The sequence below is a fragment of the Exophiala xenobiotica genome (genome assembly GCF_000835505.1).
Source record: "Exophiala xenobiotica strain CBS 118157 unplaced genomic scaffold supercont1.6, whole genome shotgun sequence".
NCBI classification, from domain to species: Eukaryota; Fungi; Ascomycota; class Eurotiomycetes; order Chaetothyriales; family Herpotrichiellaceae; genus Exophiala; species Exophiala xenobiotica.
This window is the reverse complement of record NW_013562489.1, coordinates 1,349,545-1,375,180: the sequence shown is the minus strand read 5'-3', so window position 1 is coordinate 1,375,180 and position 25,636 is coordinate 1,349,545. Positions and strand designations below refer to the sequence as shown.

Genomic DNA, 25,636 nt, shown 5'->3' with positions numbered 1-25,636 from the left:
CCTCAGCTTCGACGCTTGGGAGCACCAGGGACCCAGGATTCTGGCGCCCACTGTGCTCCGGGATTAGACCCGGTCTCATCAGCTTTCTTCCACGGGTCATCACGCGGTGCCATGGGTGTTTCAACAGCGCTTTTTGTCTTCTCGTGCTGTGGAGGCTCTCCGGGCATGTTTTCGGCCCGGACTCTGTCTTGCTGGGGATCACCAGAGAGCTGTGGTGTGACCGTAGGCTTTGGTTTCTCAATATATTTTGCTTTTGCAGCCCATCTTTCATCTGCCAGCCTAGCATTATGTTTCAAGGCCGCCTGTCTTTGTACATCTGCAGCTTGCTCCTGCAGGCTTGGGGGATCATAACGGGTCTGACGGAGCCATTGGTGCCATTGGGGGGAGATTTGTACATCGGCGAAGGCTACAGTACGGTTCGCTCGCACCATACGACGCCATCGGTTGTGGTTTAGCGCATCTCGGAATTCCCAGTATGTGTTTCCCACGAGATCTTGACCTGGACAAGTGTTAGCAATTGAAAAGCAGTCGGTGTTAGTATCACGTACCAACAAGGAACTGCTTCCGCCATGGAAGACGTAGCATCTTCCAGCGAACCCAGAGATCTCTCATCGCTCCCATCTTTGCCGACGTGATCAATATAGCTGGAAGAGGAACGCAAAGTGCTGGATGTGATTATTATTGCATAGGTCGTACAAAATAATGCGCCGAGATTCGTCATTGACGGGATGCTGCAGTGGCTTTGATCTGATCGACGTCAACCTGCAGGGGTCATTTCCGGCGACCTGGTCTGCGCCTGCCTTCCTGACATTCAGCAACACGGCCATCTTCCCCTACCTTGCCTCCTGTCAGCGCACCTGGTCGCCTGTGTCTATTCACTGTGGGACCCCTTCTTTATCTGTTCGTATGAATGACCTATAAATCATTTGCGCGGCGCGAATAACGGACACTCGTCAACCTCGCGCGTTCATGGCTTCGGTCACAAGTCTCGACCAGGACATGCGCAAACTGCGCCTGGACCGTTATACGCCTGGAGCAGCAAAGGAAGTCAGAGGATGGATTGAGGATACTTTGGGCGAGAGACTGCCTCCGGGTGATTTGATGGACGCGCTCAAAGACGGAGTTGCTCTTTGCAAGTAAGGAGTTTGTACGATTTCAATGCGCCGATGCTGACACGGTTCCCAGGCTCGTCAATCTCGCGGTTTCTCCAGGTGTCAAGTACAAGCAGTCGAATATGCCTTTCGTACAGATGGAAAACATCTCCCACTTCCTGCGCGCATGCGAGCTGCCGCCGCTGAATCTGCCCTCCCATGATCGCTTCCTAACCGTTGACCTCTACGATCACAAAGACCCTACGCAAGTCATACAGTGCATTGCAGCCTTCAGCCGTGCTGCGAACGCGATCAATCCCTCGGCCTTCCCCACTACACTCGGTGCTAAGAGTAAAGGATCGGCCATGAGCCCGCAAGGGACAGGGTCGAGCGGACCCAGATCGCCTGCATATACCACAACCACAGCAAGACCACGTGGGACGAGCAATGCTGCTGCGGAGAGTCCGTCATATACCTTCAACCCTCTGAACAAGGGCGCTTATTCAGGCCGGATAAGCCCTACCAAGAACACTCTTGGAAGAGGAGGGCTTGCTACTGGTGGGCCAGTCAGTAGTTGGAGCAGCAAAACAGATGAAGGCAAGACAGCACCAGCCTGGAATATACATCAATACGGCTATATGGGTGGAGCTAGTCAGGGGAACCAGGGTGTTGCTTTCGGTGCCAGAAGACAGATCACCTCTCCTGCACCCAACGTGCCAAGTGTCGCGGAGAAGGAAAAGCGTCTGAAGGAGGAGGCTGAGAAGAAACGCCGCGAAGCCGAAGAGTATGAGCGACACCAGCAAGCGCAGAGAGCGGCACAAGAAGAGCAAGCGAGGCTGGAAGAAGAGCGCAAATGGGCCGAGGAGACTCGCCGTCTTCGAGAACGAGAGCTGGAAGAACAGATGGCTCAAGAACGACAACGTCTGCAAGAGGAAGAGCGTCTTCGAAAAGAGGAACAACGTCGAAGGGAGCGTGCTTATGAGCTCGAGCGTGAACGTGAAGCTGCTGACCAAGCCGAACGGGAGGCACGATCGGCAGCAGAACGAAATCGACAGCGTGCCACAAGTGATGCCCGCCTCAATGGGCAGTTCCTCAGTCAATACCAAGCTGATCAGACCCGTGCCAATGCCGCCGCCCAGCAAAAGCAGCAAATCATCCAGCAGGAGTCTGCCGAGAGCAGGCGTATTGCTGAGCTTGAACGTCAACTGGAGGAATTGAAAGCACAACAGCATCATCCTGTTCAACCGGCCCCAGCGGTTCGATCTAACCCGGAGCCTGCACCACCGGCTTTACCGAGCAGATCCAATGTTGACCAGACGAGCCATCAAGACGACTGGGATGAATCGGAGAGAGATTACCTGAGACGAGAATGGCAACACGCTCAAGATCTGGATGACCAACCGCCACCTAAACCGACGCGTCCAGGGCCTGCATCAGCCGCATCGACGACGCGACCCTTGCCTGATCCAATGACCTATGCTCCAGGCACGAACCGTACGGACCGTTACCTGGCGTCTAACGCTGCGCCTCCCCAACCGCAAGCGACGTCTCATCGTCCACAAGATTACTCCACCGCAACAGAAGTTGACCTGGAGAATCAACGACGTCTCCAATCCCAAGCACGCACTAAAGCAGGTGGATGGGCGTCCAAGTCTCTGCTCGAGCGTGAAATGGAACGCGAGCGCGAGCGCCAACGAGAATGGGAAGAAGGCCAGCAAGCTACGGCTGCCAGGGCACGTGACATTCAGGAGGGAAGCGCCCCAGGCCAGTCTTGGGACGTGCACCAGTATGGTTATATGGGCGGAGACAGCCAGAATCGTGGCGGTGCTGGCTTGGGAGTCGGAGGAGCGAGAAGGCAGATCATCGGACCAAGACCGCCACCTTGATGGGGAGAATGGGCATTCACTCCGTACATCGGGATGCGTTGCAGACCGACCGAAATGCGGACAAGTCTTGTTGGTGAGCACACCGCTGCAACGGATACAGTATGTGAGACGATTGATGAAGCATGAGATATGCACTACACCTGATTCTCCGAGCTGCTTTGGCGCGCTTTTTTAGCTTGTTGATTGGATTTACAAGATTTCGTGCACTTTGACCTATTATCATTCTGTCAACGGTCTACATGTTCATACCCCTGGCTCCAGAGAAACCTAGTCCGACATTTTTGCATCCTACGCCGTCTCGAGGCCATCCACAATTCTCTGCATCCTCTCACCGCTCTCAACCAACCAGTACCACGCTTCTCCGTCTCCGGTCCCTCCCTTCTTCGCCTTCTTCGCATCACCCACTTTGCTCGTCCTTTTCTCTATCCCCCTGTTCAGCGCACTTCTCAGCGTCTCCGTCCTCTTCAAGACACGAAGCTGGGCGAGACACCTCGTCAGGGCTTCCAATAGCAGCGAGACCCTCGCATTGGCATCGGCGCTGTTCTTCCCCGCCGCGAAGGGTAAGTATTCCTCTTCCAACTTCGCTTGTGAAAGGAGCACATTGCTCCTGATCGCCGGTGCCGAGTTCTCCAAGATACGCTGTAGCAGCGACTCGCATAGGAGGCTTTGCGTCTGCGGATCAAAGACTTGGCTCTGCACTGAAGGAACTCGATCTGATGGGCTGTGCAGACTTGCTGCCGCGGCGGACGGGAGTGAAGCCGTGGAGATGATCGCCGAGAACGTAGGGAAGGGCAACGGCTTGATAAATTCAACAAACAGCGTGATTAATTCCTCCATATCCGGGAACGTCGTCGGACTCGTCGCGGTGAGTGTTGGATGCGATGAGACGTACGTCAGCAATCGCATTAGTCTCAACCTCAAAGCAATACACGCAGGGTCGCCTAGCGCAGCTACAGAAGAACTTGGTACCCCATCGTCGCCCTCGTGGTGTTCGCTCCGCAAACTGCCGTTACTGCTGCGCGGGGTGACGCGCGAACTCGGCGTGCGCGTCCTCGTTCTTAACCTCTTCGCCGGTCGTCCACTTGCGCCAGTGGCTGTGCTTGCGCCGTCGCCGTCGCCGTCGGAGAGATCAGATTCATCTTGCATGAGATAGTCGCCGTAGATATCTGCATCGATGTTTACATCAACCTGGCGTTTGTTCGTGGTTTGGGTCTGGCTGGGCGGCTCTCTGAGCTCGTGCGCGAAGACGGGCTGGAACTCGGCTGTTGACCGGGTGCTTCCGTCGGCGAAGATGGCACGGAGCATACGACGTGCGCGTGCGTGACCGCCGCTTGCGAGTTCGATGTAGGACCAGAGCAGGCTTTCCTCGGGGCTCGTCGAGTACGAGCCGGATTCACTGGTCCAGAGAGCCCAGTCTGCTTCGAGGACCTCGAGAAGGAACGTCAGGAGGAGGCGGTAATGATGCCACCGCGCGGTGTGGATGGATGAGAGAGGCTGGCAGGCACAGTTAAAAGACCAGCCGACCAGGTGCCAGAAATCTTCGGCGCGGGTAAAGATGGATTGGAGGGCCGCGTAGGGGGTGTTCAGATCCGTGGATGCGAGGGACAGGTTGTCGGATTGGTAGTCCTCGTCGTCGTCGAAGTGGACAGCGGCAGTGGAATGGCGAGACGAGCGGAAATTGAAGTCGTACTTGCGAAAGGTGAACGCAGTGGTAAAGTCGGCGTTCAGGGGTCCGACTAGAGTGTGCACGAGCCGTAGCAGGCGCAGCGCGGCGTTAGCCTGTTCCCATTTCTCGCGGGAATGCGTGCGAGTGGTAAAGACTGGGTGGATGGAGATGGTGGCGGCCACGGCGAGGTGTGGTGCTGATGGGATGGTGACGGGAGCGAGAGGGTCGGAATAGGACGCGCTATTGCCGACAATGGAAAGTAGGAAGGCGTAGGCTTGGGTGAATAATTGCTCCTCGTAGTACGTTTGAACATGCTGGGCGAGTTCGAAGGGAAGAACTGTTGATGGTCGGTAATGCCGCCCCAAAGTTGTGCTAGGACGGTGTTTGTGGGAGGTTTGTGTTGCTGGAGGGGAAGACAGTGGTGATGAGGGTAATTGTGCCATGGCCATCTTTTTTCTCCGATCGAAAAACTTTGCGAAGAGACATGTAGGTTAGATCATATGTTTGACACTCTTTTGAGCGTGTTTGAGACCAGGCGCTGTCACCACTGGCGGCTCCAGAGTTCGTTGTCGCGAGAAATGTTGATGTCGCGTAGGCCGCTGGAAGATAGTGGAAGCTCAGTGGTCAATGGTTAGAGGGAATAAAGCTCACTAACTCGACTAGGGTCACTTAAAATGAATTAGGCGCACGACGGCGCCGCTGAACTTGAAATAAGCTTAACTCTATAGGGACCACTAGTCAAAACCACTAGTTAAGTTACCACCCGAACCAACATCCGGCTTTCGATCGAATTATGCATTACTCAGTCCATCGTACCTTAGGTATCATTGCAGAGCAGGAATGCATGAACATATGCCAGCAGGAAGTTCAACACCCCCAATCGTCGAGAACACCAGCGTCACTTCGCACGGTTTGGAAACGCCAATCCGACGCAAACGGCCCAAGATCTCGCTGGCCTGCAACAACTGTCGTTACCGGAGAAAGCGTTGCGATGGCAGGCAACCCGTATGCGCAGTCTGTGAGCGACGTCTCGTCCAGTCTACCTGCGTATACGAGCGGCCTCCGCTTGACCTTAACAGGCAAGCACTTGATCCACGACGAGCCGATCATGTTGAGCAACTTTCCTTCAACCCCAGGTATCCTTCTCGGTCTGGCTTAGCCGAATCACACGATCCGGCGCAGCGACGGGAATTCAATGGTGATCGTTCTATGGATGGAGTAGCAACAGTTGCTGCCGGCGAGCACGATCCGGCAGTATATGGCAGCTCTTCTACGATTGCCTTCGTCCAGCATGTCACTGATGGCATACAGACACCGAACGAGTCTCCGGGAGCCCCCAGGGTCAACAGCATCAAACCCCATCCAGGCCAAGGTGGAAAAGGAGAGCTAGGTTCGCATCCAGAAATCACTCGCGAGAAAGACGATGCTGCTGCTGTCTTTCCGCAACGTGGAAATGCGGACGATTACCTCCACTGCTATTGGGAGTTTATTCATCCTGTTTTCCCCATCGTCCACAAATCTTCTTTCATCAAGCAGTACGAGAGACTGTGGCTGCCTGCTGATGCACGAAGCTCCTCCGAGAACCGTTTTGATGTCGACAGTACAATCTATTGTTCAATGCTGAATCTCGTTTTCGCTTTGGGCTGTCAATTCAGTAACCTTCTTCCTTCTTCCAAAAGAGCATCAATGGCCGACGAGTTCTATCAGCGATCACGGAAAGTCTTCCTTTTTGAGATCCTTGACTCGTCCTCATTGCCTCTGGTACAATATCTTCTCCTCCAAGGTGCTTACCTCCAATCTTCACGCTATGCTACTCGCTGCTGGAATGTTGTCGGACTCGCAATAAGAGTAGCCCAAAGCTTGGGCTTACATCTTCCTCTGGGACGGAAGGGCGAGACTCAGTTGGTGCGGGAGATGAAACGCAGAGTCTGGCATACATGTGTGGTACTGGACAGGTGCGTGATCAGCTGCAGCTGCAGCTACATGAACATCACATCGGCTAACAAGACTAGACTCCTTGCCATGACTTTTGGACGACCAACCATGCTTCCGGACGCTGGGAAAGTTCCTATTCCTCTTGTGATCGACGATGAATATCTTCGGGATGATTCAGAAGATGGAATCCAGCCCGCGAGTGTCCCGTCTCGTCTAGGCTTGTTTACCTCATCTTGCAAGCTATTCGAATACCTTGGTGAGATCCTAAAGGCCTTCTATGTGGGAGAATCAGAGCCCCAGGACATGATCGAAAAAGCTCTAAGGTTCAACGGTCGCCTCGACGAATTTGCGAACTCGGTGCCAAGTTATTTGCAAATGTCGCAGGTCTCCCGAATGGTCATCTCTGAGAAGAATAGCTGCGTCAGTCTACAACAGCAGGTATTATATTGCAGGTACGCCCCACCAACGCCCATCGTGGCTCATCATACTCAACTATTGCAGGTTTTTGTATGTCCGGTTGTTGTCATTGCGGCCGCTTCTTCTTCATGCTACAAGCCGTAGGCGGCAAAACGTAGACAGAACCTCGAACGATATCTGGATGTCATCATTGGACAAGGACTTGATCCAAAGATGCTGCAACGTTTGCGTTGAGACCGCCCACCGCCTCATCGAGGTCATACATCAGCATCTTGACACTGCATATAAGAGCGCCGGGTGGCATTCGGTCTACTGTAAGTCTGAGTGGGCATGTAAGTTCGAACTTACTGGACTGACGGTTGCAAGTCACATTTGCAGCGGCCGTCCTCCTGCTCGCCGCCCAGCAACGTATCGACATCAATGTGCAAAGTACAGGCTATTGCTTCGAGACGAGTTGGAATCGTTGCCTGTCAATTTTGGAGCACTACAAAGAGCAAATAGTTTCGGCGCCGCAAGCAATAGCTGTTCTTCAAAGACTGAGAGGTCAAACGTCCCCAACGCAGCCTCACCCTCATCTTCAAGGTTGGACCAAGTTTCCATAGCCTCACGTTCATACTAACTTGTGACGGCAGGACTCGGAAATGCTGCCGGGACCGACAACCCTGAAGGTCTAACTGATGGTGCTCCGTTCGGAATCGAGCACATGGAATCTGATGCACTCCAAGAGTTCGACTTCAGGCAATTCAACCCTTTCGGCGGAGATTGCATATCAGACGCCTGGTTCGGACAGCATCTCACGAACCTGGACTTTTTTGACTTGGATCCAGACATACTGTGACCCTTCCTTCTTTGTGCTGCCAAATTCGAGACCCGATTCTGAACGAAGGCTGTTATCTCTGCAGCCTTTTCCCCAGTTCTTCTCTGGCTTGTTCGCACATCTTGGCTACGTCAACCTCTCCAATGATTCCGTTTTGCCTATTGATCTCCGCCTCGATCTTGGCAAAGTCCCTCCCGACACCCTTCGCTCGCCACTCATAGCAGTCTCCGATATGTCGACTGGCCTGAACGAGCCAATGGCCTCTTTCTTTCCTTTCGGCATCGAACGTCGCAAAAACAGCCTCCAGGTGCTGTGGCTCTCGGACACGTTGATCGGCCAGCAGCTCCGCGAGCACCGCGCTGTCCTCAATGCAGAGTCCCGCTCCTGCACCATGATGTGGAGACGTTGCATGTGCGGCGTCTCCAGATATGCAAACGCGGCCCTTATGCATGGCTGGTACTGGATGCTCACCAAGGTCAAAGATAGCCCACTGGAACATGGTTAGGCACATGACACTCCTCGGCAATCTTCAATCGACTCACCACATCCAGATCTGGCTTCGTCAATTTCAACAAGTTGATCACCTTGGAACCGTACCCAGTGAAGTCGCGGAGGGCGTCTTCGCGCTTCGCCGGCCTCGTCAACTTGTTGAAGTCAGGCCACTCCTCCGGCGATGTTCGGAACGCGACAATGTTCAACGTTTGACCATGGTTAACTGGGAAGGTGAGGACGTGACCATCGGGGCCCATCTGTCACGTCAGTCACTATTTCGGGGCGGTGGCCGATTGCTACATACGTGCATGCACGCGTTTTGCGCCAATTCTTCTCCAACAGCCTCAATGGCCTTGTCCATCGGCGCCAGGCCTCGGTAAGCGTACTTATGCGTATACACCGGATACGCAGAAGGATGATCCCGACCGACAATGATCTGCCTGACCGTCGATTTGATCCCGTCACAACCGATGACCGCATCGGCTTCGGCGCTCGTACCGTCCTCAAACTGCATCACCAGCTTCCCATGGCCGTTGTCCTGGATTCCTTTCAGTCTCTTTCCAAAACGAGCGATTTCTTTGGGCACCAAATGCACCATCTCGTCCAGATACCGCGCGCGATGCACACCGTTCTGACCAATGCTGGTCTTGATGGAGAACGCAATCTCCGGGGCCTTGCTATCTTCGGGGGAATCTTCAAGGCCGTTCAGGTAGTCGAACCAGACCTTTTGTTTTGACGGCCACAGATTCCGCGTGCAGATTTTCTCGAACGCATCGTATACGCCCTGATGGCATACTTTCATTGCCTGCAGGGCATTGGGGCTGAAAGATACGCCCGCCCCGATCTCCCCGAATTGCGGCGCCTGTTCGTAGATGGTCACAGGCACCCGGCGGTGATGCAGTGCAATCGCCAAAGTCAACCCTGCGATGCCGCCACCAATAATGGCGACCTCGAAATTCTTGGACTTTGTCATCTTGTTTGAGGTTGCAGGGGGGTCTGTAGGTGTCAAGTGTTCTGCTATCTTGGAAAGCCTCTCCTTGCTGGACATGGTTTTGAGCACTCAGGTGTATCACCACACCGAGAGGGGCGGGAGCTTTTATATTGCAGCTCGGGTCAAGGTTATCGTTCCGACGACTCCAGACATACGAGGCTGAAAGGTTATTCCATCATTTGAGTGGTCGGCCGTAGGTGATTCCTGTCTGGTTCGGGGTCAAAGAGACTGGGGAGACTTGATTTACATCACAGAAGCCGTCTCGCCGTCATTACTTGTCGGGATGTTGTGGTCTTGCCGACATCCCGATCCCGATCTCCCTCCCGACAGTCGGAATCATTCCGACAGCACTTCGACTTCGATCAACATCCCTTGTGCAAATGTGTACCGGTTATTCAGTGCTCCTGGCTCCTACAGCGGCCAACATTCTGGAGACCAAATCTCACTGCATATCCCAGAAACGACTCCTCTGCCGCATGAACCTGGAGGGATTTGCGAATGGTGGAGGTTCTATGCCGCAATGGGCCCACAGCTACTTGAACTGGAACCACGTCCAATTCTACACTCCAGTCGCCCCCTTGACAACTCGTTCGTGTAATAGAATTCTCGGAGCAGAGTCAGAGCGTAAGAGCAATCAGCGTACCGTACTAATGAATTGATAGAATATTATTACACAATCGAGTCACAGCATACACTCCGAAAACCTCCGGCAGTTGAAGAACAGTACCCTGAACGGCCGCCACAGCGAAAACTAACTTAAGGCAGGAGTCTTGATCCAAATCGATCATAGAGGGCACTTCGAAGACAATCGCCATAGTTTGGCGCATTCGATACCAAGCTCATAGCGCAAACATGGTCAGTTATCTCCACTGTTAGATCTACCATCACAACGAGATTAGGCCTTCTTGCCACTGCTTCGCCAAACGATCTTTTTCTCTTTTTCGTGAGAGCTCAACGTTGGCGCTGGTGCCGCTAAGCTGTGTCACTGTTTCATGAAGGGCAGTTACAATTACTTGCAACCCCGACGTCTTGGAAAGACTATTGGCGGAGAACATTGAGGTCTTTGCGTTCAAGAGTTCGTTCCGGTGGCGGGAAAGCCGGATTTTAGTTTCGTAGAGCATATCCAAGATTGTTCCGGTTTCGAAAGAGGCAGTCATGAGATTGTCTCGCATATCATGCAGCGGACTTTTCGTGTTCCAGAATTTGAACAGAAATCCTTGTTGACCGATCTGGTTGTCGATGGAGGCTCGGCCCGGGGTCATTCGTTGTCCAAATTCGACGCCCTTGCTGTGAGTATCTTCAATGGTCTGTCGGCATTGGTCGATGGCGCTGATCAAGTCCACGACCTGGCTGTCAAGGGTAGTGAGAAGTTGATTGAGCAGCCTTGCGACATGGTACGTCTTGTACCATGACCAAAACCACCCTGGGTTTGTGTTAAGGACGAACTGTAGATGTTCCTCGGCGACGTCAAGATTGCTCATCATCATTCGAATGATGCGATCTGTGGACAATGAGACCTTATAGATCTCATCACCGGCGTCATATAGACCTTGGCTGTAGTTCGACAGCACCGCGATGGCGACAGCTTTATTGGGGAAATCGACATCACTAAGCTCCAACAATTTTTGCTGCTTGCTGAGAGTGATCGTTGCGAGTTGGAAATGATTGCAATGAGGGATGAGAAGTTCGGATACAGCACCCAAGTGACCCAGCTCGAAGGCGGTGCTGTTGAGAGCATCTTGTACCGTCCTCGTCGTTGGGGGCTCACAGGGAAAACCCAACCAATGCACCACACCCGTAGTGATGGGAGAGCTGCACAAAACCGAGCCAGCAAGGAAGGAACTTGTACGAAGGACGGCGCTGCTTCCCACACCAACATCCGACAATAAAGTCTTGCTCGACTTCATCAGCGTGTTTACGAAGGGAGCAGCTCCTGCATAGACCAGATTTCTTGCAGCTCCAACCTTCTGAAAAGCCCACTTTGATGAAGTGACTAGCCACGACACACCAGCACCCCATGACTCACGGAAACCACTGAAAACCCCGACAACTGCAAAATACAGCGCCAACAGCAAGCACATGAGTATGATTTTGTCAAGGTGAGGACTCCTCAGCAAATTTGTGAATGCAGCGAAGCAGCTGTCGAATACATAACCAACCTTTTCGAGGATGTTGCCGAGGAAAGGAGCAGGAGGTGCTTGTGTGTCCCTATCGAAGATGGGCGATCCAAGATGCTGAGGCGATTCAAGAGGGGCATTATCTTCAACTTCATTCTCTTCAACATGACCCTCATTGGATCGGAGTGTTTCAGGGCTTTCTGTAGAAGTCTGGGAGGTCGGGGATGTCTCTGTCGGAGTCTGAAGGCTTGGCTGATTGTTGTTGGTACAGACTTGGGATTTTTCGAGCTTTCTGAGCCTGGCCTTGAAAGGATTTCTGGTCGGATCCGCCGCCCACGTCGCAACATCGACGGCGTGAGAGCACTTTTTCAGTTGTTTGTCGGCCTCGCAAGCCTTGATCACCACAAATATTTTGATGGGCTTGTGAAGTCACCGTGATACTAAGTGACGCCAAGAAACGTGAATAAATTCTTCTTTGGAAAAAAGACAATCAACTCAACAACTCATCATCTATGAAAGGCACAAAAAAATCACCATTGTCCACATTGTCACGATATAAGTCTCGTAGACAAAAAGATTGTCGTGGCGGCACCCGGAATCGAACCGGGATCGGATCGGAGCTGGATAAGCCATAAAGTCGACCTAGACAAGCTAGAAAGACGGGCTTCAACCACAACGATACATGCTGACCATTACTAGGTTTCATGTTAGCCAAGGCGCTCAATTGGCAATGTTGGACAGATAAACTAACCACCATGCCACCGCTTGGAATTCGACGAGTTTTGAGCGGTTTAAATATATGTAAAATAGTTTTCCTGAGTGCGGGGCTTGTGCATTAGCGTTGAGCATGGTGGAGCGAGATGACGACAACGACAGGTCAACCGAGGCTGTTAGGCCATGAATGACTACAGTATGCACGAGTATGTTACCTTAAGATATGCTTGTGAACGAAACGGTGACTACCTGGGTATAAAGCAACAATGGTGACAGACAGAATTCTGACAGCCTTGCAAGTTGTCTGAGAATCTGCTCTTCTTCTTTCTCGCACGATTTGATGAGGGAACAGGAAATACAGTGCTCAAACACCCATAGCTTCGGCTTTTCGTGCTCCTTCCACCCCGCTCAACCACCCGACTCGATCCTTGACAAATTGCTCGACTTGCGGCTTAAGCTTGGTTTCGTGCAAAGTGAAATCGTCGACTGTACCGATTCGTAAGATACTCTTGCCTGGAAACGCCGCGCCGACGCGGTACATGAGCGTCCCGCAAGTCGAACAGAAGTAATTGGTCATCAGTTCGCCAGAAGCGATGGTACGTGACTGTCCGAAGGTTTTCAGGTTGTCTTGACCACGTAGGTGCTTGAGGTACTTGTCGTCGACGGTGAAATTGCTCGCAAACATGGAAGCCGTGATTTTGTGGCAGTCCGAGCAATTGCAGACAAAAGTGTTCACGAGACCAGGACCCTGAGTAGGCTGAAGAAGGGATCAGTATCAGCAGATATCGAAGCAGTGGAATACCAGAGAGAGCTGGACGCAGTATTGGACAGCTTTGAGACGAACTTACGAATGCGAGCTGTACGGCACCACAAAAGCATGTGGCCGTGGCTTCATCTTCTTTGGACCAGCCATCATTGGCACCACCCGCCAGCGGGAAGTATGGCTTCGGTTTGTCGGCGGCAGCGGCCATAGTTGCGTGACTTTGATGTTGGTATATTGATAACAAGTGAACGAGGTTATATTGATCGAGTGTCGAGGATGTAGTGAGTGAGGTACTCGGTCTGGGGCACGGTGCTGAAGGCGGTTTTTGTACTGAATTGCCTCAGGGTCTCCAAACTTAGAGTATTTCTTACCATTAGCATCACAAAGGTAGGCACGGGGAGAATCATGCGGAGGATCATGCAGAGTGTTCTTACCATTAGCATGAGCCATCTCCAGCCTATGTTGGTAAGCAACTACATTTTGCTTTGTCGAGTCTGACATCGGGAAGGCCACCTCCTCGTTTATTGCATCAAAGAAGATGGGCCTTTCAGGCATTGCACCAGTCGAAGGGCCTGGACTGGGCGCCAGGTCGGTGTCGATGCTACTGAGCGACTTTGATATCATGCCGAGCGTCACCATCTTCGGCACACCAGGCATTGTCCCCTGGGCAGCACTAATCGCTGTCGATGTGGCCTCATTACCGAGACAACCTGTGCTGGCGAGACATTGCGCCCTAAGCGAGGTTAGCGAAGAGCTCATGATGGCTCCATCACTCCTTCACGGAGGCCAGTAACATCACAAAGCACGCTCGCGGCTTTTCAAAAACATGGAGATGTGCCTCAGGAATTATAAACATTGCAAAGGCGGGCTTAATGGTTGTAGTGTACGGGAAAGAGGTCAGGGGGTGACGAGGCTGTGACTTCCTATCGCGGTAGATCTTCGGTGTCTCCTGCCAAGGACTTCCCCGGATTTCTCAGATGCGAATATCTGTCCTCGACAGCCTAGCAGCGTTGCTAGCTGCGACAGCGCTGAGAGTCTATGGCATGCTGACTCTTCATTCTCACTGAATCCCCCCAAGTGAGAACCGTTACCTTACCCCTCTACTGTGTATGCTCAAAACTACGCCGCAAAGATGTCATCCCCTGCCCAGAAAGTGTCTCTCTACTCAGTCAATGGTACGTTCCCGACTCCCCCCTCTATGATCGTACCACTCTACGCAGTAGACCATGCTGACTCTCGCAGACCTCAAGAATGCCACCGACGATGCCCTTGCACCCTACCTGACCAGCCTCTCCAAGCCATATACCTTCAAACAGCAACACTACACGACCAACATCCGCCTCATCCTAGGCTACACAGCCGTCATCATCGCAGGCGTCTTATTCTACGCGGACTACAAACTCGGCTGGGACGCGACGAAAGCGTACACAGGACCAGCATGTGTCGCATATTTCGTGCTCAACAGCGCATTAACATACTGGATTTGGGCTGTCGAAGCGGGCACCGTGTTCGTCGGGACGAGAGAGGGAGGGCAGAAGGTCAGAACATTGCCTTAGACTTCCAGCCCAGTTACATTCGGCTTGACGGGTCTTATGCTGACAAAGGTGACACGCCACAGTTGAGGTTGAAGTCGTCCACGCAAAAGTACAAGCCGATGTACAAGCTCAAAGTCACCTATGAAGCGCCCTCTGGAAAGAAGTGGGAGGACAAAGAAGTCGAGGGCTCGTTTACACAGTGGTTTAACACGCATGGTTACTTGCAGAAAAAGGAGCTGCACAGCTGGTTGGCAGAGAATATCGAAGTGTTAGGCGTGGCGCAAAAAGAAGGCAAGGCGAAGATCGAATCAGCGCCATCTGCAGGGGCGATTGACGATGCGACTCTTGCAGCCATTTCAGGCCCGGAAATGATGTCCTTCTCATCAAGTGCTGAGGCATCGCCGGCGACACCGTCGACCTCGAAGAAGGGCAGGCCGAAGAAGAAGGTCTAAAAGGAGTCTTCAGTGGAACTTGGCAGGGAAGGGAAGGCACTAAGAGACTTGCAAGACGCATACGACCTAGGATACGATACCCCGGTAAACGTGGATTGAACTGCGCAGTTCATACCCCAGGCCACCAACGGCCGTGGAACCCTCAGCAACATACCACCTCACCCCGTGTAGATACGAGTCAACGCCATACCCTGAGCATTGAAGAGGGTACCGTCAACAGCGCCCTCCAGGCACAGAAGACGCCACGCCGAAAATGTGCCATAGACGCAGTCGAGCTAATTCCACGCCCTGCGAGGAGATAGCAAGCCTTTAATGGGCCGGTTTCTGGGCAAACGTTGCAAGATGGTCATGCGGCATCACTTGATGGAGGCTGATCTTTACCGCCATGGTCATCAAGATACTGAACGGGATGGAAAGCTGGCTGATCTTTATCGCCATGGTCATCAAGATAGCAGACAGGATGGGAATTCGGCTGATGAAGCTTCAGTCAGCCCTCCGACCGTCTTCAAGACTAAGGTACCTAGATCTGTGGACTCTAGCAAATGCCGCGAGGTGCCTGGTCAATCTTGGAACCAATGGAATCTCTTTACTAATCTTTACATGTCAACTTCTAACCTCAGGTTCTATGCAGCAGTACAGCTGTTCTTTCATTTCCAGGTGGACTCTTTGTCCCTGTGTCTATCAAACCCTCGATCTTAGTGAAATGCTGTCTCGCGTCAAGATAAGTCGAAAGCATCAGCACCTAGGCTCTCGATCCGATCTCATTTCATTTCACCCACTCGCTCACACTCAGCAAGCTCCCAATGTCGCTAGATTTGAGGTATCGCTTAATTCTCTTCTCTATTTTTCATCAGTCAACAAGCTAAGACGAGTCTCCACACGGAGCACCTATCACCTATTTGCAGCCTTTTCACATGATTCATGACAACAGACACCCTTTCCGGCTGGATTGCTCTCATTCTCTCACGACAGGACCGAGGCAATGGCGCCCGACAAACCCGCCTCATCCGTCCGAACAGAAACCTTGACCGTAACGCCAGACTTCGCCGAAAAGACCATCTTGACCAGCGCAGCAACACGTCCCCCTGTAACAGACTTGCCGTACAGCTTGAGCGTATGCGTGGTGTTCGACAAGACCACGTCCGTGCCTTCGAGTGGCTGTAAAGACATTGTTTGAGCGAGTTGTTCCGTTGCATCTATACATCATGTTAGCACAAATTCCGATTCAGCCCTCGTTGGGCACGGGTTACTCACCTGCCAAACTCTTGACATTTGCTAATTGCAAGGTCTCACTTGCTTCTTCGCCATTAGCTCCCGTACCCTCCCATATATGATCAAAGCTTCCAGCAAAAGCCGGCGAGACGAAGTCGGCACCTGTAAGCTCCAGGTTCTCGACCTCGTATTCATCGTCGTAACCGGCTTCTTCAGCCTCGCCCGTCGTTGGATCGATCTCTTTGCTCGTGAACTTGAGGACATTGCCAAACGTGGTCGTAGGGAAGGAATGCTCGCCTCCAAGTTTCTTGAAGGCGACATAGACAAGACCTGGCTCGTTGGTCTTGAGGGCGGTTGCAGGAATGATGAACTCCTCTTCGAGGGTTGGCTCCTCGTCTTCCGACGGTGCCGCCAGCATCGTGACGTTCTCGATCACCGTCTGATCCAGCGTGTTCTTGATATCGTACTGAATAACGACATGCTCCTTGAAGATATGTTTGACGGCGGAAACGACATACTCGGTCTCGCTCTCAGTGAGCTCTACAACAGAGCTGGACTTGAGCACCGGCCCATAAGCGGCAAGCTCGGGTATCCTGGAAAAGATCTCGGTGTATTTCTGAGCAGCAGCCGCTGCTGACGGGCCCTCTGCGGCACCATTGGCCTTGGGCTTGGTAGGGCCTGTACTCGGTGCCTTGAGCGTTGGGGTAGCAGTGGTGAGTTTCTTGGTTCGTTCTTCGGCCAAAGCTTGTTCATGTGACACGACTGGAACAGAGCTGACATCGAAAGCCTTGCTGAAAACAGACTTGTCATCGGAGGTGACGTACATGACAAGCTTGTGTTCAAATGTCGACAATGAGAACATAGAGTCGTTCTTGACGAATCGTTCGGCAATGTCGTCCTCTTCCTCCATCAATCGCAGATTTAACGCAGCTCTGTCTCTTACTTCATCATCGGTGTCGTCTAGGCATCTCGTCAACAGGACTTTGACGCTCTTCTTGACTTCAGGGTCCTTCTGACCGACGCCGAACTTGGCAAGGGCGGTCACTGCCGCAGCCCGAACCAGAGCATTTTCCAGTACAACTCGATTGTAGATGTAGCGGATGTATTTTGTGGGTTGGGGCGTCTTTGGTCCCTCAACGCCAATCAAATGTAAGATGCGGACAGCCAGCTTAGTAAACTCGCAGTCTTCGATAAACTCGCATAGATGTGACAGCGTCTCCTCCTTGCTTCCTGGTACGAATTTGATCAGGTCAAACATGCTCTCCACAACAGCACGCTTGAACTCGTAGCCTCCCTCATCTCGAAGGATGCCACTCAGGAATGTAAGCATGCCAGCTTGCTTGCTGGGGAATTTCATGCACAGAGTTCGAATAGCTTCAACAATCGTGATCTTGAACTCATCTGTGATTTCCGCCATGAAGCCAGCTATTTGCTTCATCAGGCGATCAACGCTTGCTTCATTGCCAGTCTTCAGGAGAGTTGTGATTGCAAAGGTAGCGATGCTTCTATTGCTGTTAGAGATCAAAGCTTCGATGTCGGGGTTGGCGGAATTAACGGCCTGTGGTTTGAAGGATGCGAAAGCATGAAGAATGCGGATGGCCGCAAATTTAGTGACGGCCCTGGGCGAAGTCAAGAATGACTGCAGGACGTGGATGGCCTGTGCAGCCTCAGCGTCAGTCACGTCTGGTACGTTGCAGATGGCCTTTGCTGCTTCAAAATTGACCATCTCGCTCTTGTGCCGTAGCCAGGTATCCAGCATCTGCATCATGGGTTTTCTGAGACTCGGGTCTTCCTCTGCAAGCCGTGCTGCTAGACGCACGAGCATCATAACCCCTGCGGGACTCTTGACAGCTCCAGCTGCGCCATATTGTTGCACCATCTTGACCAGGGCCATTCGGTCATGTGACCGCATCTGGTACAGCAGGCCAATTGCATGATACTGGTTCATGTAATTTGTGTTGGCGGCTGCGAGAGAGTGCTGAGAGCCGGTCGAGAAGCTCAAGAAGCCTCCGCCAGACTTGGATGAAGATGCTGCCTCCTGAGTTTCACTCTGCCATCTTCTAACCACGTCTCTGGCGATTGGGAGAAGATGATAGGAGGACACCAGCGCGGCCGAAGAGACTGCTGGAGACTTGTCGACAATGGCGGTCTTGATTAGCCGTTCAATACCCTGGACTGTCGTTGCGTCTATAATCCTACAAAGCGCCCGGATAGAGTTGGCCTTGTAGATTATCTCGCTCCCAACAGTCATGTCTTTCATGATGATACTGGTAGACATTATAACATCTTCAGCGGTATGTGCCAGCTCTTTCAAGATCAAATACACCATCTGACGCAGAGAGGGGTCCTTATTCTGGAACAATTTGGAAATGCCAAAAAACAGAGTCGTAGCTTCGTTCGTAGGGAATTTCTCGCCGGTGAAGAGTAGTACAGCGAGCTTGGTGAGTAGAGTCCGACATCGTCGCGGAGATATGGGAGAAGAGTTGAAGAGTCGAGCTGAAGTGCGGTCAGTTGGTTTGCTGCCGAAAGACCAGGGAGAACCCAAGTATACCATCTTGGAAGACAGAAGTCCGATCCAGCTTGAAGCCGGAGTGGTCGGCATCCTCGTCCTTCTTTGCGTAACTCATTGCGAATCTGGTCCCGCTGTGTATGCTAGTTGTCAGTCGGGGTTCAAGAATAATGAGGATGCCCTGGGCACAACGACGAGAGTAAGCGGTTCGATTCGTGCACTACCGCAGGATCATGTCGTGGAGAACGAGAGGAAGGAAGACATGTAAGTTAAAGGAGAAGTCGGCGCGTGGCTTCGCCGTCGTTTTGTCAACAAGAAGGAAAAGTGTCAACTGAAGCCGTTGCAAGTCGCAGGGGGATGTCAATCGTGTCCTCCCAAATTCATTGTGGAGTGCGCGATCAAGCCACAGACCAGAAAAAGGCGATGCCTGACCAAAAGATGGCTGCCCTATTGGGCCTGGAATTGCAGGGACCTTTGACCGTCAGACGCGGAGTTTAATCCACGTATGTTCTTCTCACTTTGCTGAAGTACTCTTGGGATTCTTGGTGCCTGAGAAGTGAGAACACAGCTGCAATTTTACATAGGATCTCTTTTAACAGGGATAGTCTTGTCACTCTCTTTATCATGGATCTGCCAGTCAACGTCCCAGTCGACAACCCTAATGCCGACACAGAATGGTAAGCCAGCCCAACCATATGCGAACAACCTCGCCGCAAGCGGATGTAGTTGATATTGACTGTCTGCTGACAGGAACGACATTCTGCGCAAACACGGCATAATCCCAGAAAAGCCAAAAGATCCGGAGCCAATAATCCAGGAAGCCCTGCTCGAAGCAGCCCGCAAAGCCCACGAAAATCGGCTGGAGAACAAAGACTTCGATGAGCTCGCCGATCTCGAAGACGAAGAAGACGAGGCTTTTCTAGAACAGTACCGCCAGCGTCGCCTCGCTGAGCTCTCAACTCTCCAGAAGAAAAGCGTCTACGGCCAGGTCTATCCGCTTCAGAAACCCGACTATGCCCGGGACGTTACGGACGAAAGTTCCAAAGCCTTCGTGCTGGTCCACCTTACTTCTTCTCTGGGGACGAACGTCGAATCTCGAGTCCTGACCGAACTCTGGCGCGAGGCGGCAGTCAAATACGGCGATATCAAATTCTGCCAGATCAGGGCGGATCTGTGCATTGAAGGCTACCCCGAACGCAATACGCCGACCATTCTGATCTACAAGGACGGGGACATCAAGAAGCAACTCGTGACCCTCGCTCAGCTGAATGGCCCACGAACAAACCTGAGGAATATCGAGCAGCTTCTCGTGGAAGTTGGCGCGGTCAAGGAAAATGACATGAGGCTGAAGCGGAGAGACAGTGATGAGGATATTAGCAACAGCAAGAAAATTGCTGACGATGATAATGACGACGATGATTGGGACTAATAGCTATGCTTTCTTATAGCCTTCTTGAGCTGTCTGAATACAGCCCGGTCATCTGGCCATTGGCTACCTTAGTCATGCAAAACTCATCCGACACTGAAGCTGGACCCCATCTTCAACGGAAACCAAGCCCGACTCTCGGATGCGACCGCCTATGCAGGAAGCAAACAGCTGCTACTTACAGCCCTAGGTTCGACTGCAGGCATGTCAACCCCTAAGGCGACAAGTTAGCCTGTCCATGGACCAGGTAACCGTCTGGCCAAATTGTTCAGACGACTCGGGGACAACTTGTCCCACTGCCTTGAGCCTCGACTGTTGAACCATCCTTTGTGCAGGGCTGCTCGCGACGCTTGAAATTCCAAGTCGAAACAAGTTGTTAAAATAGCACTTCGGTGCTGTAGGTGTCAGGTGGTCATGGAGTAAACGCACGAGGTTGTTCGAAGCCCTGAAACGCCTGGGAAGGAACGATTCGGGATTCCTGAAAATAGTCTCTTTTGCTCGCGTTATTGGAAAGGGTGTAAAATTCCCGCTTCTGCGTGTTGTCGAGCGATCAAGAATCAGCCCCTGAAGCCCATCCGCTCAGGGCAGATGTGGCACAGACCCATTAAGAAAAGCTCGCAAACGAAAGCAGGGAGGAAGATGGAGCAGATATCGGCTCTACTCTGATTGTCCAGGACATGTATGCTGGGACAACTCAACCCTAGAGACAGGGCTAAACCGCTTTCCCAAAAGTACCAAGGTCGCAGCTGGCCGTACGATCATGTGTCATGTTGATGCCCAGAGTGTTGGAGGATGTTCGCAAAACATGTATCTGTAGGCGCAACTCCACAGACGATTAAGACATGCCAAAATCTTAGATGTCAGATTCCCTCCTGTTTGACCCGAGATCCTACCCCCTCAATGCGTGATGCTCCAGAACGCCTCGCTCAACCGGAAAGGTACAAAGTCTGCAGCAACCAAATATCCCGACATCAGATCCTTTTCAAATCAGCTCGTCCCTCCCACCCGCCACGGCACTCTCACTAATCGCCTGCCTCACATCACTCTCTAAGAAGATCGGCCCCTGCCCATCACACCGCGCCATCTTCTTCAACCTTTCACAGACATCGCCGACATCCACCAGCCCCTTGCGAAACAGCTCATGCGCCTGAATATAGTCCCAGGTCGCACCCATGCCGAGCAGCTGCTCGCCTGTGTCATTGTCGATGGTGATGGTCCTCATAGTCCCGAAATGCGCGTACTTGGACATGCCTTCCCCTCCAGATCCTAAACTACTCGCTGGTGACCGCGTCTTGACGGGAAAGTCCGTCGGCACGTATCCCAGGGGCCCGACCAATTCGTCAGGCTCTTCCAGGAAGGGCGTCGGACCGTTGGAGGCGGAACCCGACGTCGCCCGCAAGATCTCGTTCTCTGTAGCAATCTTTGCGAGTTCGCGGCGTAATCTTTCGTTCTCGCCGTTCAATGTAGAGGATTGGGTTTGTAATGTCGTGAGCTTGGCTTCAAGGTCTTTGACGTGCCTCTCCTTCCTTTCTCTGAAAGCGCGTTGCCTGTTGCCTCGCATTAGCATCCCAGATACCGATGATGGAGGTGATACTCTTACGCAGCCCGATTTTGCGCTTTCCGCCGACTCTGTTGCGGCGTTAATGTGTCCTTCTCCTCACTGCTGCTTCGGCCCACACCTGTCTCTTCGAGCGGTAGTTCTGTGACCGTGGTGGTCATTCCCTTCGAGTCGACTTCGGATATGGACATCATGGGGTCATGGTGGATTTCGAGGGGAGGAGATACAGCGCTGTGCTGGTGCGGTTGGGCGAGGAACGTGGAAGGATCATAGTGGAAGTTCTGCTGGAAAGCAGCGAATGCCGCGTCATATTGTTCCTAAGTCAGTGTCAGAGGAGGCGGAACGACGACCAACGAGCACCCACGTTCGACGAGTTTGGATTGAAGTCGTCCAGTTGAGGAGTGTGGGTGTTACTCGGCGTCTGAGGGAGTCCGAAGAATTGGTATGGTTGAGGAGCAGAGGTAAAGTATGAGAAATCCATCATAGATCTCGTTGCACAGCCCTGTGCCAATAGCTGTGGGTACTGTGGGATCGAGAATGGATTCTTTCACAATTTGGATTTCGTTCAAGGGGTCCCCAGGTGTATATCACGGTTAGTCACTCGGCCAGTGGCCGCAGATATGTGCCCTTGAGTCTCCCTGCGACTGAGCAGACGTGGATAAGTTGGTTACAATGCAGTGCAATTTGAGACCTGGAATTCGTGGTAGAAGAGCACCTCGGCGAGTCTGCGGTGAGGTCACTCAAGTGCCATTGTAGGTCGAGTCCGGATGGTCAGAGATTCGCACGTAGGGCTAGACGAGGGAGAGGCGTCGACGAGTGGTCAAGTTCTGGCGAGGCATCTCTCCGGCGTAGTATCGACTTCTCGCAGCGATGTAGAACGAACCGTTGGCAACCCAAAAGCTGGAGGACCACCAGATGTTCCAAGGGGTTTAGAGAAGTGAACTACGAGTATGGTCGTTCTGCGAGCACGGCTAACGAATTCAGAAGGATCCAAGGTGATCGGCGAGGATTTCTCCCAACTAAAGCTTGATTAATTAATAAGTGATTAAGCCCATCATAGCCGATGCGGAATTGATGCCAATCAGCCGTGTGGCGGGGGCTGCCCTGCGCTGTCAGCGCTGTCAGGGTCTCTACCGACCTCTACGAGTATCGGCAGCACATGTTCTCGCCTTGTGGAGGCGAGAAGGAGCCGTATGAGACAAGGACACCCCCAAGTACTCTGATGAGATCAAGCCTGCTGTTGTCTTTACGGCCTCTACTCCCTGAACCTCGAGAGACAGCCAGCAGCACATTTGTCAGAGTACGAGTACAACGAGTACACAGTACCACCAGGGTCTGCAGAATGCTCGGACGCCCCAGCGAAATCATCCTACCACAGCAGACATTTCCCTCGCCAGAGTTCCTGCAATCACGCATGTCTGCATCTGCACAACTTCAAGCCTGAGTCAGCAATCTCAAGGGGCGATGGTGGGCCGAGTGGCCCTGCGGTGCCGTTTATTAGGCGTTTCTCAGAGCCTCCGGCTTCAGATCCTCGACAAAAAGACGCTCCCCGCCCTCCTAATTGTCCGTGCTAGGTTTCCAGATCTTGTCTCCAATGTTGAGTCTCCCTTGGGGCATCTGATGCCAGAAGAAAGCAATGTATGATTAGCCCCCGGCTTTCGACGCCGGACTGACAGCACGCTCCTTGTGGCAGTCGGGCCACACTTGTGCAAGTACATAAGCACTTCCCTGCCTGGCATCTAGCGGCATGAGCCGAATTGGAAGAGGACTCGCAGGGTTCAAGAGGAAAAAGAACGGTCGAGAATATGTGATTAGACGATGTGGATAAATGATTTGGGGGCCAACAACGTGGTATCTCAATCGCCAGTCGCTGAAGTAAGCCGGCGGACTCCCCTCCCACTGATGTTACCCAAGATTATGCGCATTCGCCAGATGTCTTGGTTGCAGTCGCTGATATCGCTCTCGTGTGTCGGGGTCGGCGTCCGAGGCCTATAAGAAAGATCACAGTCATTGGATGTGTGAGAGAGGACACGTCTTCCTCTTTCGTGGTTGTCATTCGACCTGCCATTTTCGTACAGTGGGCGAATTGAATCTCCAAGTCGTGTCGAAACCCTACGACGATAAACACGAACCCTGCATATGCCGGATGTGCCTTGACACACTGGTCTGATCTGTTGGCCGCCCAAGTGGCATTTCTCCCTGCTCAAACAGATAGGGTCGTCTCAAGCGAAACCCATTTGTTTTTGATGGGCAGAGTTGGAATACAAATGCTGCGTGCTCGCAATCACGACCTACTAAGTGATTCCTAGGTCCACCCTCCTGGCTTTCTCTTCCCTTGACGTCGATGGCCCCCTTTCACGAACATTCAGCAAGCAATCATTCCCAGAAGTCTCTCTCTGCCACCTTTCCCTAGGCGCCTAAGCTTGTTCGTCGATATATCAGTCTGTATCTACCGGATCCCAATCAGTGACCTAGAGGCAACATTGTCAGCAGGATTCATGTTGATCACTCCGGGAGAAGACTGACCAAATATTCATCAAGCGCGTCCATTTTCCGCATGTCTTCATCTGCGATCTCAAAATGGCTGATGTCTCCATTCGATTCTATTCGCTCTTTTGATACGCTCTTTGGAAGGGGAATGTAACCATGCTGAAGACTCCACCTCACCATCAATTGTGCTGGTGTGCATTGATACTTATTTGACAGTGACACAATGGTTGGATGCTTCATGCGAAGCGCTCTTGCAAGAGGTGCATAAGCTTCGACCAGAATGTTGTACTTCTGGCAGGCCTCGACGATGTTTGTCCGAGTATTGAATGCTGAAGATTGTCAGGCCCATGGTCCCGCGAAAGGGTATAAAATATGACGCTTGTGCGTCGAGCGAGCAGTTTTGTTTTGGGGGAAGAACTCACGGTGTACCTCAATCTGATTCACAGCAGGCATTATGCGCGGCTTTGATGCGACGAGTTCATCCAGATGTTTGACACCGAAATTACTGACACCTCCGATTTTGATCTCACCATCTTGAACGGCGTCTTCTACCGCTCTCCAACTCGAAAGTCGAGCGCCTTTCCCGCCGTAGGGACTGTGAAGCAGGAACAGGTCAATATACCCAAGGCCACTTGCCTGGACTGATTGCTTAATGGAACGTCGTGCGGACTCATAGTTGGTATTCGATGCAAGCTTGGAGGTGAAGAAAATATCTTCCCGGGTCAATCCGGTTGTGTTGCTAGCCTTGTCATTCAAGAAAGATAGAATAGCCTGGCCACACTCTTTCTCATTTCTGTACATCTGAGCGCTATCAATGCCCCGGTACCCTGCTTGAAGCGCCCATTTGACAGCGGAAGAGGCCTCTCGTCCTGACATGAGATATACTCCCAAGTGGATCTGAGGAATCGAGAGCCCATTTGCGAGAGGGAGGCGAGTGGACAAGGAGAAGCTGTTTGAAGCCATAATCCTGTCGCAGTTCTCGAATTGTTCAGTCTAGCTTCGACAGGAGTTCGTACCTGGTAGTTACAGGGAGCGATACAAGCCAACGTCCAGGCGGCTTCCAATATATGAGGTTGCAAAGTAGTCTCTTAACACAAGCCGGCCTCACTAGGTTAGCCTTCATCTTGCGTCAAGGAGACGGGATTACCGGCGAAATGACGTTGGTCCGGGTCGGGAGGAAGAAGGCCCATCTTAGAGCAGCGAGATAGCAAAACCGTTGGGTTGACTTGTTGATTGACTGGCTGTCATGCTGTCTTTTAGCATCGAAACTGATGCGGGTTGTCCGAAGTGGCTGCTGCTGGACGGAGTAACCCTACCTGATTCACTGGCAATGGCGCAAGAGTATGGAGCTCATTGCATGTCAGTGGAACTACCCACCAGTGTCCATGCCAGGTGCAGCCTTTAATTCCCCCCTAACGTCAGCCACGGGCACCTATGATATACGCCTGCTCCCTGTAAACTTGTCAAGTTAGTTAGCCCGATGCTCTGTCCGCGCGCTACGCAGCCAAGTCAGGCTTTGATAAATTTGATCAAACAAATAGACCTGGAGCTGGCCGGCTTCATTT

General features: G+C 52.4%; 12 protein-coding genes across 14 annotated transcripts; 4 read left to right on the top strand and 8 right to left on the bottom strand.

Moving 5' to 3' along the window:
• Positions 1–2: 2 nt before the first annotated feature.
• Positions 3–621, bottom strand: PV05_09813 (uncharacterized protein; the record flags this gene model as incomplete). The annotated part of the gene is made up of 2 exons (XM_013456188.1): positions 3–499; positions 549–621. 2 exons carry the CDS (start codon positions 619–621, stop codon positions 3–5), a joined length of 570 nt encoding a protein of 189 aa, XP_013311642.1.
• PV05_09812 (uncharacterized protein) lies at positions 305–3,192 on the top strand. Its single transcript, XM_013456187.1, has 2 exons — positions 305–1,136; positions 1,186–3,192. The coding sequence occupies exons 1-2, from the start codon at positions 970–972 to the stop codon at positions 2,975–2,977; spliced, it is 1,959 nt and encodes a 652-aa protein (XP_013311641.1). The 5' UTR covers positions 305–969; the 3' UTR covers positions 2,978–3,192.
• PV05_09811 (uncharacterized protein) lies at positions 3,178–5,235 on the bottom strand. Its single transcript, XM_013456186.1, has one exon. It carries the CDS (start codon positions 5,090–5,092, stop codon positions 3,266–3,268), a length of 1,827 nt encoding a protein of 608 aa, XP_013311640.1. The 5' UTR covers positions 5,093–5,235; the 3' UTR covers positions 3,178–3,265.
• A 219-nt stretch (positions 5,236–5,454) lies between these two features.
• PV05_09810 (uncharacterized protein) lies at positions 5,455–8,931 on the top strand. Its single transcript, XM_013456185.1, has 5 exons — positions 5,455–6,598; positions 6,656–7,030; positions 7,080–7,309; positions 7,362–7,577; positions 7,628–8,931. Exons 1-5 carry the CDS (start codon positions 5,484–5,486, stop codon positions 7,831–7,833), a joined length of 2,142 nt encoding a protein of 713 aa, XP_013311639.1. The 5' UTR covers positions 5,455–5,483; the 3' UTR covers positions 7,834–8,931.
• Positions 7,449–9,495, bottom strand: PV05_09809 (uncharacterized protein). The gene is made up of 3 exons (XM_013456184.1): positions 8,609–9,495; positions 8,355–8,561; positions 7,449–8,302 (listed from the first exon to the last, which is right to left on the bottom strand). Exons 1-3 carry the CDS (start codon positions 9,350–9,352, stop codon positions 7,886–7,888), a joined length of 1,368 nt encoding a protein of 455 aa, XP_013311638.1. The 5' UTR covers positions 9,353–9,495; the 3' UTR covers positions 7,449–7,885.
• Positions 9,496–11,209: 1,714 nt separating this feature from the next.
• PV05_09808 (uncharacterized protein) lies at positions 11,210–11,905 on the bottom strand. The gene has a single exon (XM_013456183.1). The coding sequence runs from the start codon at positions 11,757–11,759 to the stop codon at positions 11,406–11,408; it is 354 nt and encodes a 117-aa protein (XP_013311637.1). The 5' UTR covers positions 11,760–11,905; the 3' UTR covers positions 11,210–11,405.
• A 492-nt stretch (positions 11,906–12,397) lies between these two features.
• PV05_09807 (uncharacterized protein) lies at positions 12,398–13,148 on the bottom strand. The gene is made up of 2 exons (XM_013456182.1): positions 12,975–13,148; positions 12,398–12,883 (listed from the first exon to the last, which is right to left on the bottom strand). Exons 1-2 carry the CDS (start codon positions 13,095–13,097, stop codon positions 12,491–12,493), a joined length of 516 nt encoding a protein of 171 aa, XP_013311636.1. The 5' UTR covers positions 13,098–13,148; the 3' UTR covers positions 12,398–12,490.
• Positions 13,149–13,894: 746 nt separating this feature from the next.
• PV05_09806 (uncharacterized protein) lies at positions 13,895–15,490 on the top strand. The gene is made up of 3 exons (XM_013456181.1): positions 13,895–14,064; positions 14,132–14,427; positions 14,508–15,490. Exons 1-3 carry the CDS (start codon positions 14,022–14,024, stop codon positions 14,874–14,876), a joined length of 708 nt encoding a protein of 235 aa, XP_013311635.1. The 5' UTR covers positions 13,895–14,021; the 3' UTR covers positions 14,877–15,490.
• On the bottom strand, positions 15,475–18,939 carry PV05_09805 (uncharacterized protein). Its single transcript, XM_013456180.1, has 3 exons — positions 18,640–18,939; positions 16,131–18,584; positions 15,475–16,072 (listed from the first exon to the last, which is right to left on the bottom strand). Exons 1-3 carry the CDS (start codon positions 18,713–18,715, stop codon positions 15,840–15,842), a joined length of 2,763 nt encoding a protein of 920 aa, XP_013311634.1. The 5' UTR covers positions 18,716–18,939; the 3' UTR covers positions 15,475–15,839.
• A 214-nt stretch (positions 18,940–19,153) lies between these two features.
• PV05_09804 (uncharacterized protein) lies at positions 19,154–20,810 on the top strand. The gene is made up of 2 exons (XM_013456179.1): positions 19,154–19,274; positions 19,348–20,810. The coding sequence occupies exons 1-2, from the start codon at positions 19,222–19,224 to the stop codon at positions 20,024–20,026; spliced, it is 732 nt and encodes a 243-aa protein (XP_013311633.1). The 5' UTR covers positions 19,154–19,221; the 3' UTR covers positions 20,027–20,810.
• PV05_09803 lies at positions 20,601–22,583 on the bottom strand (the record flags this gene model as incomplete). 2 transcript variants are annotated; one of them, XM_013456178.1, is made up of 3 exons in its annotated part: positions 21,946–22,583; positions 21,624–21,898; positions 20,601–21,570 (listed from the first exon to the last, which is right to left on the bottom strand). In XM_013456178.1, the coding sequence occupies exons 1-3, from the start codon at positions 22,063–22,065 to the stop codon at positions 21,006–21,008; spliced, it is 960 nt and encodes a 319-aa protein (XP_013311632.1). In that variant the 5' UTR covers positions 22,066–22,583. The 2 variants fall into 2 exon arrangements, with proteins under 2 accessions (XP_013311632.1, XP_013311631.1); XM_013456177.1 differs by having other exon boundaries at positions 21,006–21,570; positions 21,624–22,583.
• Positions 22,584–23,616: 1,033 nt separating this feature from the next.
• PV05_09802 lies at positions 23,617–25,239 on the bottom strand. 2 transcript variants are annotated; one of them, XM_013456176.1, is made up of 4 exons: positions 25,088–25,239; positions 24,494–25,038; positions 24,108–24,400; positions 23,617–24,052 (listed from the first exon to the last, which is right to left on the bottom strand). In XM_013456176.1, the coding sequence occupies exons 1-4, from the start codon at positions 25,192–25,194 to the stop codon at positions 24,020–24,022; spliced, it is 978 nt and encodes a 325-aa protein (XP_013311630.1). In that variant the 5' UTR covers positions 25,195–25,239; the 3' UTR covers positions 23,617–24,019. The 2 variants fall into 2 exon arrangements, with proteins under 2 accessions (XP_013311630.1, XP_013311629.1); XM_013456175.1 differs by having other exon boundaries at positions 24,494–25,239.
• Positions 25,240–25,636: the final 397 nt, after the last annotated feature.